General features: G+C 40.6%; 1 protein-coding gene across 2 annotated transcripts in view; it reads left to right on the top strand.

Annotated features, from left to right (window-relative positions):
• Positions 1–18207, top strand: part of TMEM87B (transmembrane protein 87B) — a 60113-nt gene that overhangs the window by 28453 nt on the left and 13453 nt on the right. The window contains exons 10-15 of one of the 2 annotated variants that reach the window (XM_081255057.1): positions 2288–2381; positions 7997–8070; positions 9601–9707; positions 9793–9851; positions 11101–11204; positions 12511–12584. In XM_081255057.1, coding sequence (XP_081111183.1) covers positions 2288–2381; positions 7997–8070; positions 9601–9707; positions 9793–9851; positions 11101–11204; positions 12511–12584 — 512 coding nt within the window. Of the gene's footprint in view, positions 1–2287; positions 2382–3921; positions 3996–7996; positions 8071–9600; positions 9708–9792; positions 9852–11100; positions 11205–12510; positions 12585–18207 lie in introns of both variants that reach the window. The other variant, XM_081255056.1, reaches the window with a different exon arrangement.

Genomic DNA, 18207 nt, shown 5'->3' with positions numbered 1-18207 from the left:
GTGACCGGCATCCCCAAGGCTTTCTATCCAGTTCTGTGGCTCTGACTGATGAAACGTGTCGAGAATGAGCCCGTCCCGCCCCTCCACAGCCACCACCCTGGTCCAGGCCACCATCTTCTCCTGCCGAGACTACACTCCAGTAGCCTCCAAACTGGTTTCCCCGCTTCTGCCCTGGTCTCCTGTCGGTCTTTTCAAACACAGCAGCAGCCAAGATGATTCTCTTAAGATGTAACTCCAGTTTCATTACTTTCCTGCTCATTTCACTCAATGAAACCCAGATTCCATCTTGTGGCTTCTCCGATGGCTGACCTCATCTCCTGCCACTCTCCCTCCAGACACGCTGCTCCCTCCTGCTGGTTTTCTTGCCCTCACCGTGCCTTAAACACAGCAGGGCTTCCCTGGTGGCGCAGTGGTTGAGAGTCCGCCTGCCGATGCAGGGGACACGGGTTCGTGTCCCGGTCCGGGAAGATCCCACATGCCGCGGAGCGGCTGGGCCCGTGAGCCATGGCCGCTGAGCCTGCGCGTCCGGAGCCTGTGCTCCGCAACGGGAGAGGCCACAACAGTGAGAGGCCCAAGTGCCAAAACAAAACACAGCAGTCACTTGACTCACAGTGCGGGAAAGGCCTCTGCTTGTCAGCTTCTCCGGATCCCAGGCGTGGTTTGCTACCTCACTTCCTTTAATTCTCTGCCTCACCATCACCCCCCAGAGAGGATGGCCCTTTGGGACCCTAATGAGTGCCCCTCCTCCATCGCTCTAGCCCCTCGTCCCTTTTGATGTGTTTCTTAGCATTTGTTGTCTCTTCCCCCCACTTGTGTGTGACTTCCCTGTATTGTGTCCTGTATCCCGAGGCCCCAGTGTACTGGGCGGCGCACAGCGTGCACTCAGTAAGCGTGCACTAATGCACGCGCATGTGCTTCTGAGCTCCGGACTGGTACAGTTACCAGGACTGTAGCGAGGAAACCTTCTTTTTGTTTGTTTTGCTTTCTTTTGTTTTTTGGCCTTAGTACAGTATATAGAACACAAAACCCTCTGGGTCCCAGTGGCAGCTCACAGTTGGAGTTATGAGCGTCAGGTGCCAGGGTGCAGAGGGTGGTGGCTGAGAAAGGGATAGAAGATTGAGCTGGTGGGTGAGGGCTCAGCCCTTTTTGACTGAATCCCTTCACTGTCAACTTGTGTTCAACCCTTACAAAGCGAGCGCAGTAACAGTTCTGGCTGTTGCAGGGTTCCAGTAAGCTGGCTATAGTGAACCAGAATTTAGATTAACTAAATTAGATAAATTGTCTGAAATGTGAGCTATGGGTATTAGTTCAGTTTTTACTTAGATTTGTTTTAAAATGACTATCATAAGTATTTTTTTTTTCAAAACCAGTTTTTTCTTCTAATTACTCTGAAAAGAGGGTTTTTGAGTTCAAACGTATTCACAATAAATTCTGACTTGCAAGTGTCATGAAATTTCAGGGGTTTTTTTTTGTTTTTTTTGTTTTTTGGCCACACTGTGCGGCCTGAGGGACCTTAGTTCCCCGACCAGAGATTGAACTTGGGCCCACGGCAGTGAAAGCACCACATCCTAACCAGTGGACCACCAGGGAATTCTCGAAATTTCAGTTCTATTTTCAAGTGACTAATTGCAAAAATCATCATCTTTTCATGTTCTCAACTCATTTATACTTTCAAAGAATCAAAACTGTTATTTTAATTCTTTTCAGTTCAAAGAATGAAAGCTGAAGTCTGTTTGGACTGTCGTTTGGGAGTATTGAGAGAGGAAGGCAGTGGGATTCGATCTCCTGACATCCTGCTCTTTCTCTGCCCAAGTCATAGAATCAGTGGATTATCGCTGACAAGACACGTCTCAGAACATTTTACAATTTCTATTAGTGAAAGAATGAAATGATTATTTCTGCCTGTGACACTTAGAAGTTGGCACTTACTTCCTAGGTTTCATCACTCTTCTCGTCCATTCTATAGACATAGTACCTGGGTTATGTTAATCATATTGCTTGGATTTCAGCAGCAAGATCCTGTGGCCTCAAAAATGTTGCTTCATAGGCCTCAGAACAGCTTCAAGTCCTAGAGAAGGAGGCCAGATTTCCCTGAGCCTGTTTCTGCCTTCTTCCCAGGAAACGATGCTGTTTCCCAAAACAAAGTACCTCCAAGGCGGGAAGGGACTGACGTGATTGGATAGTGACATCCCCGGTGTTGGAAATGGTGCCAGTTACTGTAGTCAGATACGTTTTACTTACCTTGCTTTTTCTTTCTCTTTGTTCTGTTTGCTTCTCCTTGTACCAGGCCTCGTCTAGGAACAGTCATGCACCGGGTCATCGGACTGGGGATTCTTTACTTTATCTTTGCGGCTACTGAAGGCGTGATAAGAGTCATTGGGGTAAAAACTACATCATTCCACTTGCACTTTTTGTTGTTGTTGCTGTGAAATATGATTTTACTTTCTATCTCCTGAGATGAATTTTTAAAAATAGGAAATTTGTGATAAAGGCCCAATTTGAGTTTGTTTTCCCCGCTGTGGACTCTTTCCCTTTTTCAATACATCCTGAAAGTATAAGGCTAAAGAGAGCACTTTTTAAAATTATGTGGTTATGAAGGCACTACCTGACGTCATCCTAGGAATTAGCTCCATCTCAGAAACGTTCGTGGTTGTTCTTTACGAAGAACGTTCATCTTTATCATTATGCAGTCGGAACACATTCATTTCTTCCTAACCCTTGGTTTAAACGTGTAAGTGAAGAGCAAGTTAATTTTACTTTGTGCGCATACAGATATTACGTGTCATCGCTTTTTAAAGTCTCCTTTGGTTGTAAGTTTTCCCTGACTCTTGTGGGCTCAGAATTTGGGGGATTCAGCAGACTCCACGCTTGGAAAAACCAGGAGGAGGTAGTGTTCTGGGGAGAAACGGCTCTAGCAGCATGGGCAGCAATGCTTTACTCTAGAGAAGAGCGAACATTTGTATCTGTGAAGACCCCTACATTTCTAGCTCTCGGTTTTCCTTAATAATATGGCTGATGACTGAGTGATTAAGAAGCTTATTATATTTTTACTTGATTCAGAGAACCTTGTAATTTTTACTCAAAACGTCTTTTGGATTAGATGTTTAAATCAGATCACTGTGCACAGAGTGAATAATCTGTATATTGCCACATACGTCTACTTCATGTAGGTTGATCTGACCCTTAAAGCAGGACATTTGTCCAATAATGTTAAAAGCTCCACTCTTCTTCTGGTGTCTTTGACACATCTGCATTCTGGGTTAGATACACCTGCTCCTTGAAAGGTGCATTTATTTTTACTTTTACATAATAATGAAGAACTTTGCATTTACATGTATAATTCACAGAAAACTAATCTTTGCTAGAAAGAAAATGGAAAGGATAAACATCCCACGATAGACTGCGTTGTATTTCTTTAAAATTTTACACAGTCAGCATCTTAGATGTGACCGTTTTAAATATGATTCTCTGTCAGCTCTTGAGTACGCAAGGTTTATACCCTTCCACACAGTTCCTTTTCCCTATTTTACTTTTTGCATGTCCTTTCACACACGTGGGGATGATGAGGAGTCTGTTTCTTTAGGAGCCATGGCTGCAGGTTTGGTGCCGAGAGGGCAGGGATTGAAATGGTTGACCTGAGTCGGGTGGGATGCACTGTGTTTTATTTGCCACTTTATAATACACTTTTACGTTATCATGTAATACACTTTACGTTATCATGTTTGATGACAAACATTTGTTGACACCAAAACAGATAACTTCCATGTGCTCAAACACAATTCTGTTAGGCAATAACATCTTTTATGTGGCCTTTTATAAAACGATGATATGAGATCAATTGTTTTTCTTCATCAGATGATAATTATTATAATACAATGAAACTCTTACATTCAGATTTTTTTCCCTATTTTTATTTTTCAGGGTTCTAACCATTTAGCTGTTGTATTTGGTGACATTATTTTAGCCGTTATTGACTCCATTTTTGTATGGTTCATATCCTTTACTGTGTCCTAAAATTGTTGTATCGTTAAAATCAGATTATTTTTAGTTTGTAATAATAATAGAGAGAAATATACTTATGCATTATTGTTACCTCAATATAGAAATTTAGTTGAAGGTGAAAAAGTAACGATTCCTCAACCAAAAAATATCCTTATTTTTTCTATTAGTTCAGCAAACTTAAATGCACATATTGAGCGATCTGGTAAGGAAGACAAGTACATAACTAGGAGCAACATAGCAATAGTAGTTGCCATGTTAGAGAGGTGCTATGCAAACAGAGGAAAGAGAAATTTACTCCAGGGTGAAAATCAGGAAAGGTTTCAGGGAGATGGTGACATTTTAATTGAGACTGAGTGGACAAATCGGGGTTTACTAGGAAAAGAACTGAGGGGAAAGCATTCTGGGAAGATTTAAGGGGACCAAATAGTTAGAAGCATGAAAATATAGGGACAGTGGCACGATGTCTCAGAGTCGCTTGCCTGTAGGTAACGTGTGTAGGAGAAACATGGAAGGTGGGACCAGAAGGAAAGGATAGAATGACATGCTCGAGAGTTTAGAAGGTGGAAAGTAGCAAGGAGTTGAGGCTGCACAGGTGAATGACATGATGACATCTTGGAAGAAAGAACTCAAGGATGGCATTTAAAAAAATGCCTGGGAAAGGAGAGTCTAGAGCTGGGAAGTCTAGTAAGGAGTCCTCTGCAGTCGGCCAAAGGAGGGATAGTGAGGGTTAGAAATGGGGCAGAGGAAATGGAAGAAGGACTCCGGATGACAAGCTGGCTAGAAATGGGTGGGGAAAGGGAGAGAGGGCTCCCAGGAAGGTGTGCACGTCTCAAGTAGGTGGCTGGGCCAATGTTGCCATTCTCAGGGTGGTAAACATGGATAAGGGACCACAGTGGGTGAGGGTTGAGCTGCCCGGGGCATTAGTGTGAAGAAGAGAGTTGGAAGTCCCAGCCTGGCTTAGCAAGAGGAGTCAGAGCTGGTGATGAAGGTGGGAGTCAGCTTTGTGTGGGAGAAGGTCGCAGCCGCGGAAGCGACCCAAGAAGAACAGGTAGACCAGCAAGTGGAGAGGAACCAGGATAGTGCCTCGTGGGGCGGAAACATGCATGGAGGGAAGTCCAGGACTAAGGGAGGAGGGAGACCCAGGCAGTCGTCCTGGGATGGAGGCTAGGAAAGCTTTGGTAAGGAGGGGTGCTCAGCAGTGGCCAGCGCTGCAGAGAGATGAGTTCCCGAGGCGCACCTGTCTGCCTGGGTCATTCCAGGGGTCACGGCGGACAGCAGGAGAGCGGGTTCGGTGGAGGTGGTGGGCCAGAGGCCATAGCACAGCAGGAGAAGTTTCAGAGACAGTGTTAACCGATCCTTGAGGCTCCTCCTCACTGACTGAGTGACTCCAGTGGAGTCTGGGCAATTCCACTGTTTTCCTCTCCAAGGCAGGACCCTCTAAAGTGCATTCGTGGAAATGGGAGGGATTCTAGAGAAACTACGACCTGGTCAGAGCAGAATGCAGGGTTCTGCGGATCCAGAACATTATTTTTATCTGTTTCGTTGACATTCATGTCCTCTTTGAAACGTAAGCTTTTATTTTTACACAGTTCTTTTTGTTTCTATTGTCTTTGATAATTGTCTTTTAGCTTTTTTTTTTTTTAAGAAGATGTTGGGGGTAGGAGTTTATTAATTTATTTATTTAGTTTTGCTGTGTTGGGTCTTCGTTTCTGTGCGAGGGCTTTCTCTAGTTGCGGCGAGCGGGGGCCACTCTTCATTGCGATGCACGGGCCTTTCACTATCGCGGCCTTTCTTGTTGCGGAGCACAGGCTCCAGCCGCGCAGGCTCAGTAGTTGTGGCTCACGGGCCTAGTTGCTCCGTGATCAACTAGTTGCATGTGGGATCCTCCCAGACCAGGGCTCGAACCTGTGTCCCCTGCATTAGCAGGCAGATTCTCAACCACTGCGCCACCAGGGAAGCCCTGTCTTTTAGTTTTTAACATGAAATGTGATTTTGTTTTCCTTGTGTTTCTTTTCACATTCTCATCTTTGTCTCTCACAGGGAGGGCCGGAGGGCTTAAAATTGCCTGTGTCCCTTCTCTACAGGAAGCTGTCCCTTTCTGAAGGTGCGCTAACGGATGTAACACTGTTAGTAGGATTTTCTGAGCTCCTTGTGGGTTGTTTTCCTAAACCCGGTCTTATCTGTTCTTTAAATTCCCTGTTTGTGAATTCTCGATATGCTTCCAAGTTAAAAACAGAACAAAAATCTTTTAATTTATTTTTATTCTCGGAAGCAGTGGTTCTTAGCCTTGTTTGTGTTCTGGCAGCAGAGATGCCTTTGCAAATCTGATGAAAGCTGTGGAGCCTCTTCACAGATTATATATAAACACACACTTCATTCACACGAGGAGTTTTTCCTACAGTGAGGCATTTACAGACCTCCTAAATTATGTCCAGGTAGCCCCTAGTGTCCGAGGGGTGTCTAGTAAAGGGATAATACCTGATTTTAAGAGTTGTTTCGACCAACTTGCTTGAAAACTGGATTCTACTTCTGTTGAGAGCTACCAGTTGAGAATCCAAGTTTACTGAATAAAATTATAGTAATATAAATCTGATCTTTTCCGAGTCGTAAAAATGTCTTACTCTAGTGTAATTTTTCATATTCTCTACACTAAAAATAAAACATGTAGAGTCATTCAGTTGTTAAAAGGTGAAGGCCAGGGCTTCCCTGGTGGCGCAGTGGTTGAGAGTCCGCCTGCCGATGCAGGGGACGCGGGTTCGTGCCCCGGTCCGGGAAGATCCCACATGCCAGGGAGCGGCTGGGCCCGTGAGCCATGGCCGCTGAGCCTGCGCGTCCAGAGCCTGGGCTCCGCAGCGGGAGAGGCCACAACAGTGAGAGGCCCGCATACCGCCCAAAAAAAAAAAAAAAAAAAAAGTGAGGTCCATTCCTCAGTTCTGCAGGTGAGCAGGGTTCCAGCTCTGAGTACTCATCCCCAGTGTGGAGCCCGCTGTGCCGAAGCCCCAGCTTCATCGCTTGTTAGGGATTCTCACCTGACTTGAGGATAAGGGGCAGGCAGTGCGAACATCCTGGGACCTGGACAGGCAGAATTGCAGGGGAGGTGAACTAGCTACTGGGCTCAGCATTACTGTCTCTAATCTTCATGTCTTCTTTTCTGTCATTGTGAGTTTAGAAAATGAGCTTAAGACATCTATTCATTTTGGAGTTGTCTTATTTCTAAACTTGTATATGCTTAGAGCCTTGTAAACTTTATATTTTAAAAATCTATATTATCTTTTCTCCTGGTAATTTACAGATATGTATTTCAAAGTATTCTTGTTCTTAATCATCTACAAGGTGGTACATTAGTTCATTGGGAAAAATACATAGTAATGCAACTTGGCAGAAAATTCCAGAGGAAAGTGGCTGTAAACGCTCTAATTCCATCTGGATTTGAATGAGGGTAACTTACCACCTTTATGGACAGCATTGGCTTTGGTCCAACACAAAATGAGCCAGATTGGGATGGGGAGAGAAGGAAAATAAGGGGAAAGATTTAGCTTGCTTAATTAATAATGTTTTTGATAAACATGTTTGAGGTAAAAGTCATAAAGAAATCCAGAAATTAAAGTTCTCTTGGTTAGTATTTCATGGTGAGAGAAAGGAAATTTAGTATTATCCATTTCTGCTTCAACCTGAATTTCTGACATTTGCTTTTAGATTGCTGTTTGGTAATTTTCATTACTGAGATGAAAAGTCTGCTTTCTCTGTACAAAAAGGTAGTGGATTTCCTAAATGATTACCAATGACAAGCAAAGAAGCAGGACTACGTCCTTATAGAATTGAGTGCTGGGATAATGACCCTGCTTCCGTCACCTTTGATGAACCTAATCTAGCTCCTCCTGTAAGAATCTAATTCTACATTAATAGAAAAAATAGCCTGAAAATGCCAAAAGCCACAGCCCTTTGCCTCTTTTCTCCTGCTTGTTCGTTTTATTTTTTTGCTGTTTTGCTGCAGGCAAATGATTCAGATCTTGTGCTTCTGGCCAGCCTCCCTCTGTCTCTCCTTGACTCTGGCTTGTGCTGGTGGATATCCTTTTCCTAGCGCAGCAGCACGTTCAAGGTGATTCTCTTGTCAGGATGATGGGGCCTGTGTGCTTTCATTACTGCTTCAGAAGTATTTGGTCTTGATTCATGTTTATTGAATAAAGCATATTTGCATTTCTGTAAATTCTGACGGTAGGCCTAATTGGTTGAATTGTGCTATTTTAGATATTGATCTTCTGTTGCAACTTACTGGTCATTTAGAAAGATTGAAAAGCAGCTTTGGTAGTTTTAGTACTAAAGTGAAGTTTTTGATGAATGAAGTATTTGTAATTTAAATAGGAGGCCTCAGTGCAAACTGTGCCACTTCCATTCCTTTGCTCAACTCTGCTATGTATGTTCAGAGTGTGGTCCCTGAACGGGGCCGGGCAGGTGCTGCAGAGGAAGCAGCTCCCGTTGACAGAGCTCTGGCTTGAGCACAGCTGCACTGCTGAGGAGCCAGTGGACAAACCTCTTTCTGCTTCTTCGTACCTGACGGTGTCGCACTTTACCTGAGCCCTGTGCTCCTGGAACAGCCGTGGTTAAGGCAGCCTCCACCCTTTCGTGTACTGGGAAAAGGCTTACTATCAATACAAACAGATGCCTTTCCCATTAGGACTTTGATGAGACTCCCAGGTGCCCCCATGTTTACTTGTGACAAGGCCAGACACAGACCTATGTACCCACTGACCAATCTGGACACAATACCAGACTGGACCAAACTAAGCCTTCTCCTTCCCCCGGGTCCCCGAGCTTTCATCCACCCGCAGCCCTCCTTCATGGCCCCTCCTGAAAACCTGCAGACTTCAAGGAAAGTCATTCTCTGAGCAACTGTCCCGTCAGGCCACCCACTTCTCACACCTGCCGCTCTCGACACCTGTTTACTCCTCCCTATAAAAGCAAAGCCCTTCCCTGCCTGACCTCTGGGACTCTCGGACCTTACAGTCGGAACATTTTCCCTGTTGCAATAATCTCTTCAATAAAGTCTCTTTTTACCTAAGTCCAGATTTGTGTTACTTGACATATTTCAGTTTAAATTTATAAAATGGAATTGGCAGATGATGTAACTTCTTAATTATGGTCATTCGGAGGATAAAATGAGAATAGACCAGAAACAACAAAATAAGAAAGAAACAGACAGAAAAGCGCAAGCCAAACGGCACATCATGAGGGGATCTGTAAAGAGTGTCTGGCCTAAGGGGGACTTGGCATTTAGTGTGTGTCCTGCTCTGTTCTCTGTTTCAAGAACTTGGCATTGAAGGAGCACATCATAGGTCTTCTTGCTTATGTTTTTTTTCCTTGAAGTTTGTTTACTTAGTTCAGACAGTGGTATACTGTAAAACAGTATCTGTGATGAAATTGGTATCATGATTATACAATATTGGATAAGGCAACATTTTCTGTGTTTTTATTAGTTTTAAATTATAGGAATTATATATAGCAGTACTAATTTTGGAAATGTAGCAGAAGATTCTTATTTTGTTTTTTATCTTAACTGTATATTACTATTTAAAATTTTTTCCTTAACTTTTTTCACATTTTTATAAGTTTGGCACAAACTATGAAGACGCTAAGGCTAAGAAAGAACACAGTGAAATTTTCTTTGTACAGGCACTTTACAAATACCCTGATCTTTGCCATAATGGGTAAGCTATCTAATTTTTCTTTTAAAATACATTATTTTAGTATTGCATATTCTTTCAAAGGTTGACTTTTTTTGGTGTGTTTCAGCATCTGTAGTGTTTATGGTGTGGACAACTAAGACATTTAGAATTGCAAAATGTCAATCAGTAAGTATAATCTTCCTATTTAAACAGTTTTCATTTTTAATTATTCTATTTTATTTTGTGTAAGTTTGAAGAATTTTGTGTTTGTAGACAGATAATTTTAGTGGAGATTTTCTGTTTACTTGGAATTATTTTGTATAGAATTATAAAAACATTTGCCTTCTTTAAATGTCTGAAAAAGTTCCTCTTAAATCTCCTTTTCCAGTTATGCCCTTTTCTCGACTTCTTTTTGTATATTTTGAAAAGGAATCCTCCCCCTGTATAATTTAAGGTAACAGGAAATGTTTTTCTTCCAGCACACAGTGTAATTGGGTTGTTTTGTACTTAGGACTGTAAACCTTAAGCCTGACATGTTTCTAGGATGGTATACTCATTATGAACATTCAGGAGATCCCCTCCATGGATTCTCTAGTTAGAAGAAGATACATTTCTCAGACTTAAAATATAAAAGGCCCTCTTGGGAGTTTCTTGATTTGGAAATAGTCTCTAGTTCTATATAAATAATTATAAAGAGCCCTCTGAAAACCCTGGACTTTTGCTGCTGTAGAGATAATTTAGTGAGAGAAGAAACTGTTCTTGTCTAGAAAATAATTGACCTCTGAAGCCCTTTTAAACTCTAATTCTTTTTTTTTTAAATTTATTTATTTATTTTTGGCTGTGTTGGGTCTTTGTTGCTGTGCGCAGGCTTTCTCTAGTTGCAGCGAGTGGGGGCTACTCTTCGTTGTGGTGCATGGGCTTCTCACTGCGGTGACTTCTCCTGTTGTGGAGCCCAGGCTCTAGGTGCGCGGGCTTCAGTAGTTGTGGCACATGGGCTCAGTAGTTGTGGCTCGCAGGCTCTAGAGCACAGGCTCAGTAGTTGTGGCGCATGGGCTTAGTTGCTCCGCGGCATGTGGGATCTTCCCAGACCAGGGCATGAACCTGTGTCCCCTGCATCGGCAGGTGGATTCTTAACCACTGCACCAACAGTCCCTCTAATTCTTTTTATGATACTATATAATTTGTTAGGATTTTATTCATTGTATTAGTTATAAGGCTGAAGTAATCATTAATATTACTGAAGTAAGCATAATGATTTGATAAAGATAGCATTTCTTAGTTTTTATGTTTCTCTGAAAAACGTGTGGTTATTCATTTGGAAGACTTACTGGTTGGAAAGATTTCATTAGTACTTGTCATTATGTCCTATTTGGATGGGAAATCTGTATGTTTATCAGAAAATTAACTTTTCCTGTTTGAATTATCCTTATTATAGGATTGGATGGAACGCTGGGTTGATGATGCGTTTTGGAGCTTCCTTTTTTCCCTTATCCTTATTGTAATAATGTTTTTGTGGAGACCATCAGCAAATAATCAGAGGTACCTAACATAGGAAAGTTCAAATTTGGCAAGGATTTGTTCATCATCTGCTACAATGTTAAAACAGCATTTATAGAAACTGGAGAGGTAGTCCTTGCTGTTAAAGAGTGTACATGCAGTCAAGTGGGAAGACAAATGTAATAAAAGCAAGACAGTGAAATAAGAGATATATAAGCCCAGCAGGAAGGTGGAAGAGGGGTCCATGAAAAGGCAGCATTTATGTTACACCTTCAGGAAAGGAGTAGGACAGTGAATGGCTGACCTGGGAAAGAGTGCAGGTTTTCTAGGGGTAGCGGGAACAGACATGGCATACTTTGGAGGCCAACATGCCATGCAGTTTGGTCACTACTCTTACACTGGCGGGACATAAAGCTGGAAAGCAAAAGTGGGAGCAAAATCGTAAAGAGCTTGAATGCGAAATTCAGAAACTTGTACTTTAGACTACATGTGACAGGAAGCCCCACAGCTTCCCTTGCCTCATTCCTCTTCCCTAAGGAAAGCACTGTTAAGTTTCTTCCTTCTAGGAAAAAATGAAAAAGTATATACTAGTGTGTGTGTTTTTCTCTCTCTTTAAAATTATACAACAACATGCAAATCAACTATACTTCAATAGAAAATTTTTTGATTAAAAAAGATTTAAGAATTATACAACAATGATAATACATACATACATATATACACTATTCTGCACTTTCTTTGTTTAAAATGTGTCTTTCCTTATCATCTTGTATAGACCTACCATATTACTTTTAATAGCTATCTGGCATTCCATATGATTGTAGCATAATTTATATAAGCAGTCCCTAATTATTAGACACTTAGTTTATAGTTTTTTTGCTATTATCAGCAATGCCTTTTTTTTTTTTTAAATCAGCAATGCTTTTTGAATGCTGTTGGACCTAGTAAATGTTACTCGATTGGTGTGCTTTATTTTCACCAATCAGGTTAGCAATTTCTTTTCGTTAGGGGATAAGTAAAAATAGTGGGCAGGGAGGTAAGCCTGACATGGAGAAAAAAGTACAGCAGAAAATTCCCTTCCCTGAGCATTCGATATTTCAAAGTTGCTTCCAGAGAAATTTGATCCATTGATGCTTTTACCAACGGGTTTGGGAACCCCAGTTTCAGTTTCTTCACATTAACCTTTGCTGATTTGAGAGTAAAATAATTAAATTTTTATCATTTCAATTTATGGGAAACTTTTTAAGTGTATATATTTTTTAAAGTGTGTACTGACTCTTTTAGATGTAACCTGAAAGTTGAACAGGTTTAAACACACTAGTAAAACTACTCCTTGTTTTTGATTTAGATATGCCTTCATGCCCTTAATAGATGATTCTGATGATGAAATTGAAGAATTCATGGTAACATCTGAAAATTTAAGTGAGTGGAATATTTTCTTATTAAATGACCATTGTATATATTGTAACAAAGAAATATTGTACCTCTACCTGTGATGCAAGGTCAGATACACTTTTTTTCCTGTAAAATGTTTTTAAAACTATATCTGCAGAAACCTCTATTATGGTAGACAGTCACAGAAAAAAAGTCAGTAATGAAATTTTCAAGATTGCTAAAGTAGTTTGAGCTTTTGTTACATGTTTGCTCTTAAAGTCTAAGTATTGAAGTAGCTGCACTGTTTTCCACAAGAGTGATTTGGTGTATATTGTGCTTAGCTCCTAAACAATATTTGTCTTCTTAATGATGATTGCTAAATTTCTTTGTATCACCTCTTCTTGCTCTTGAAAATTGTGCACATCTGTAATTTCCCAGTCATGCCCAAAGCATTTCTAATTATGGTTTTAGTGCTTTAGTTTTCATCTTTCTATTAATTTATACATAAGTGTCTTATCATTTTATTAATTTTACCAAAACACTGTAATTAAAGCATTTGTTACAGCAACATAAGTATGTAACTCAGATGTAAAGAGTAATTTTATCTTTATTCCATTCTTCCTTCCTCTTACTTTGGTTTCTCTTATTAGTAACATTCTTTTTCACAATTTTTTTTGTTTCTCTACTGTGAAAATTTTATAATCTACCCAGTCAGCACAATTTGCAACATAATCCGTGTGTCTTCAGTGTCCACACTTCCTTTTACCTCCTCTCATCAGATTATCACCTAGAACTAGTTCTTTCGTGTTTTTCTGACTTTTCTATTAAGAAAAGAAACCTGCAAAACTTATTCACAGCAGAGATATTAAAATTCAGTTTGTTGGTTCCGGCTCTAATAATGATGGAATGAATTGTTTGGGGCTAATCTTCCTGCTGATAGCTAGAATAAACTCGGGACAGTTTTTTTTTTTTTTTTTTTAATTAACTATTGGAGGCACTGGAGAGCAAAGAAAAGCAGGGAGAAACTGGAGGAGATTTCACTGTTGAAAGAAGGGAACCATGAAAGAAGAGTTCATGCCCAGTCAATGAGACAGTACAGTGCCTAGAGCACAAGCAGACAGGTATCATCTTACTGATGCAAGGAGCTGGAGAGTGAAATTTGGGGCTGTAAGAATGTCTGGAGATTGATGGAAGAAATCCAGAAAAGAGAGAGCGGCAAAGGGGGAAATTTGAAAGTCTATAAAGTCTCTCTAGTCTTATCTGATACCTGAACTGGGTATGTGCAAAGTGAGACTCCAAGAAGCCAGGGGGAAAACAATAGCTATTAGGCTAAGAAGCGGAACAGAAATTTCAGCAGCTGCCACTGCAGAGTTTGAAATTCAGATCTCAACAAGTTAAAGTGCTTGGGTAAACCCCTTGGGCTTTCCTTTAAAACCCCAGAAGGGCCACTCCTTAGAAGTAAAGACCACAGTCTAGGACCACTGAAATGTACCCTAGGACTAAAGCTAAACTGAAATAAACCCTAATCAAATCTAAAAGCATACCCCCAAAAGATCAGAGTGATCTAGCAATAATTTGAATTGCCTGCTAGAACAAAACACAACACTTGCCAGAGGAAGATAAGAGAATGCAGTCTATAAGATACCATTCTCAGTGTCTAGTATACAATGATAAATTACTAGACATGGGATGAAACTGGAAGCTGTGATCCATAGTTGAGGGAAAAATCAGTAAGAGCAATCTAGAGGTGGCCCAGATGTCACAGTTAGAGTTGAATAAAACCATCGACCTAATTGACTTGATTGATATTTATAGAACATTGCATTTAGCAACCAAAGAATAAATGTTCAAGTCTACGTTGAATAAGATAGACCATATGTGTGGCCATTAAAAATGTCTCCATATATTTCAATGGATTGTAATCATATAGAGTATGTTTCTGATCACAATGGTTAAATTAGATGCACAGGGCTTCCCTGGTGGCGCAGTGGTTGAGAGTCCGCCTGCCGATGCAGGGGACACGGGTTCGTGCCCTGGTCCGGGAGGATCCCGCATGCCGCGGAGCGGCTGGGCCCGTGAGCCATGGCTGCTGAGCCTGCGCGTCCGGAGCCTGTGCTCCGCAACGGGAGAGGCCACAACAGTGAGAGGCCCGCGTATGGCAAAAAAAAAAAAAAAATTAGATGCACAGCAGTAAGATATCTACAGAATAATCAAATGTTTAGAAATTAAGCAATAATTTCTAAGTAACTCGTGGATTGAAGGAATATTAGAAAATATTTCATGCTAATGATAATAAAAGCATAACATGTCACATTTTACAGGATGCAGCTAAACCAATTCTTAGAGGAAAATTAATAGCTTTAAATGCCTATATTACCAAGAAAACATATTGATAATATGTTTCTATCTTGAGAAGCTAGAAAAAGAATGGCAAATTAAACCTGGGGTAATTAGAAGGAAGGGTATAATAAACTTGTGTCTACACCAATGAAATAGAAAACGGGGAAATAGAGAAAATCAGCAAAGCCAAAAGTAGTTTCTTTGAAAAGATTAATAAAAATTGATTAACCTCTAGGTAATCTAAACCAGAAATAAAATATAGCAAGGCAAATTTCCAACATTGGAAAGATAGGGAGGACATTACTACAGTAAGAAAGGGTAAGTAAGGGGATATTATGAACAAATTGGGCGTATGGATAAAATGAACAAATTCCTTGAAAAATACACTTAAGAAACTACCGTAATCTTAATTCTAACCCTATGCCACTAATTGGAATAGGCATATATTTATTAAAGAAATTGGGTTTGAAATTTAAAATCTTCCCATAAAGTGCCAGACCCAAATGGCTGGCTTCACTAGTGAATGCTTTCAAATACTTAAGGAAGAAATATTCTAATCTTACGCAACTCTTTAGAATATAGAGGAGGTGACAGAATGGGAGAAAATATTTACAAATGAAGCAACTGACAAAGGATTAATCTCCAAAATTTACAAGCAGCTCAATATCAAAAAAACAAATAACCCAGTCCAAAAATGGGGAGAAGACCTAAATAAACATTTCTTCAAAGAAGATATACAGATTGCTAGCAAACACATGAAAGAATGCTCAACATCATTAATCATTAGAGAAATGCAAATCAAAACTACAATGATATATCATCTCACACCAGTTCGAATGGCCATGATCAAAAACTCTACAAACGGGCTTCCCTGGTGGCACAGTTGTTGGGAGTCCGCCTGCCGATGCAGGGGACGCGGGTTCATGCCCCGGTCCGGGAGGATCCCACGTGCCGCGAAGCGGCTTGGCCCGTGAGCCATGGTTGCTGGGCCTGCACGTCCGGAGCCTGTGCTCCGCAACGGGAGGGGCCAGCAGTGAGAAACCCGCGTACTGCAGGGAAAAAAAAAAAAAAAAAAAAAAAACTCTACAAACAATAAATGCTGGAGAGGGTGTGGAGAAAAGGGAACCCTCTTGCACTGTTGTTGGGAATGTAAATTGATACAGCCACCATGGAGAACAGTATGGAGGTTCCCTAAAAAACTAAAAATAGAACTACCATTCGACCCAGCAATCCCACTACTGGGCATATACCCGGAGAAAACCATAATTCAAAAAGAGTCATGTACCAAAATGTTCATTGCAGCTCTGTTTACAATAGCTAGGACATGGAAGCAGCCTAAGTGTCCATCAACAGATGAATGGATAAAGAAGATGTGGCACATACAATGGAATATTACTCAGCCATAAAAAGAAACGAAATTGAGTTATTTGTAGTGAGGTGGATGGACCTAAAGTCTGTCATACAGAGTGAAGTAAGTCAGAAAGAGAAAAACAAATACCATATGCTAACACATATATATGGAATCTAAAAAAAAAAAGGTCGTGAAGAACCTAGGGGCAAGACGGGAATAAGGCGCAGACCTACTAGAGAATGGACTTGAGGATACGGGGAGGGGGAAAGATAAGCTGGGACAAAGTGAGAGAATGGCATGGACATATATACACTACCAAACGTAGAATAAATAGCTAGTGGGAAGCAGCCACCTAGCACAGGGAGGTCAGCTCGGTGCTTTGTGACCACCTAGAGGGGTGGGTTAGGGAGGGTGGGAGGGAAGGAGATGCAAGAGGGAAGAGATATGGGGACATATGTATATGTATAACTGAATCCCTTTGTTATAAAGCAGAAACTTTGTTATAAAGCAGAAACTAACACACCATTTTAAAGTAATTATACTCCAATAAAGATGTTAAAAAATATATAGAGAGAGAGAGGAGGTAGGGATACTTCCCAACTTGTTTTATAAGGCCAGCACAGCTCAGATACCAGAATCTGACAAAGACAAAAAAAGGAAAGTTACAGACCAATATCACTCATGAGTAGAGACATAAAATTCATTTAAATGGACTTCCCTGGCAGTCCAGTGGTTAAGACTCCATGCTTCCACTGCAGGGGGCACAGGTTTGATCCCTGGTCAGGAAACTAGGATCCCACATACCACTCTTATTTTATTTTATTTTTAGTAAATAAAATCTAGAAGAATAATGAAAGACCATCATTGTCAAGTGGACTTTATCCCAGGGTTGCAAGGCTGTTTCAACATTTGAAAGTCAATCGGTATAATTCATCTAAAGAGTAAGGAAGAAAAATGACATAATTATCTCAGTAGGTGCAGAAAGACATATCACAGAATTCACCGATTCATGATTTTTTTAAAAAGAAACCCACTTAGCAAACAAATTACAGAATAGTATGAAAAACTCTACAGCTAAAATCATATTTAATGGTGAAATAGTGAATACTTTCCTCCCAAGATTGGGAACAAAGTACACGGATATCTGCTCACCACTTTGACTCAGTATCAGACAGCAGTTCCTAGCCAGTGCAGAAAGGCAAAACACAAACCAACCCAAAGAATACAAAAGGCATAAAGTGTGGAAAGCAAGAAGTAAACCTGTTTTTATTTACAAACAGCAAGGTTTTGTTTTGTTTCAGCTGTGCCGCGTGGCTTGTGGGGTTAGTTCCCCGACCAGGGATTGAACCCACGCCCTCGGCAGTGAAAGCACGGAGTCCTAACCACTGGAGTGCCAGGGAATTCCTCAGCAACATTAAGTATGTAGAAAGTCCTAAGGAGTCTACAGAAAAGAAAAAATACAGTAGAACTAATAAGTGAATAATACAACAGAATCATAGGCTATATGTCCAAATACAGAAATGAGTTGTTTTTTATATAACTGGAAATGATTGAAAAATGAAATTTAAAATATTCTTTACAGGAGCTTCAAAAATAAAATATTTAGGAATAAATTTAATGGAAAAAATGTGGAAAACTGCACTGAAGAATACAAAACAATGCCAAGAGAAATTATAGACTAAGTAAATGTTTATGAATTGTAACTCTCAATATTATGAAGCCATCACTTCCTCAGCTGATAGGTAGATCCAGTACAGTCCCAATTGTAATTCTGGCTGATGTTTTAAAAAATGGTTAAGCTGATTTTAAAATATGTATGGAAATACAAAAGATCTGGAAGAACCTAAACATCCTTGTAGTTACAACATAGATCTTGAAAACACTGTACTAAGTGAAAGAAGCCAATTACAATAGATGGTATGTTATATGATTCCATTTATATGAAAAGTCCAGAAAAGGTAAATGCCTGGAGATAGAAAA

The sequence above is a fragment of the Mesoplodon bidens genome (assembly GCF_964165515.1).
Source record: "Mesoplodon bidens genome assembly, chromosome: 14".
NCBI classification, from domain to species: Eukaryota; Metazoa; Chordata; class Mammalia; order Artiodactyla; family Ziphiidae; genus Mesoplodon; species Mesoplodon bidens.
Note: the sequence above shows the minus strand (reverse complement) of the source record. Positions and strands in the feature narration are given on the sequence as shown.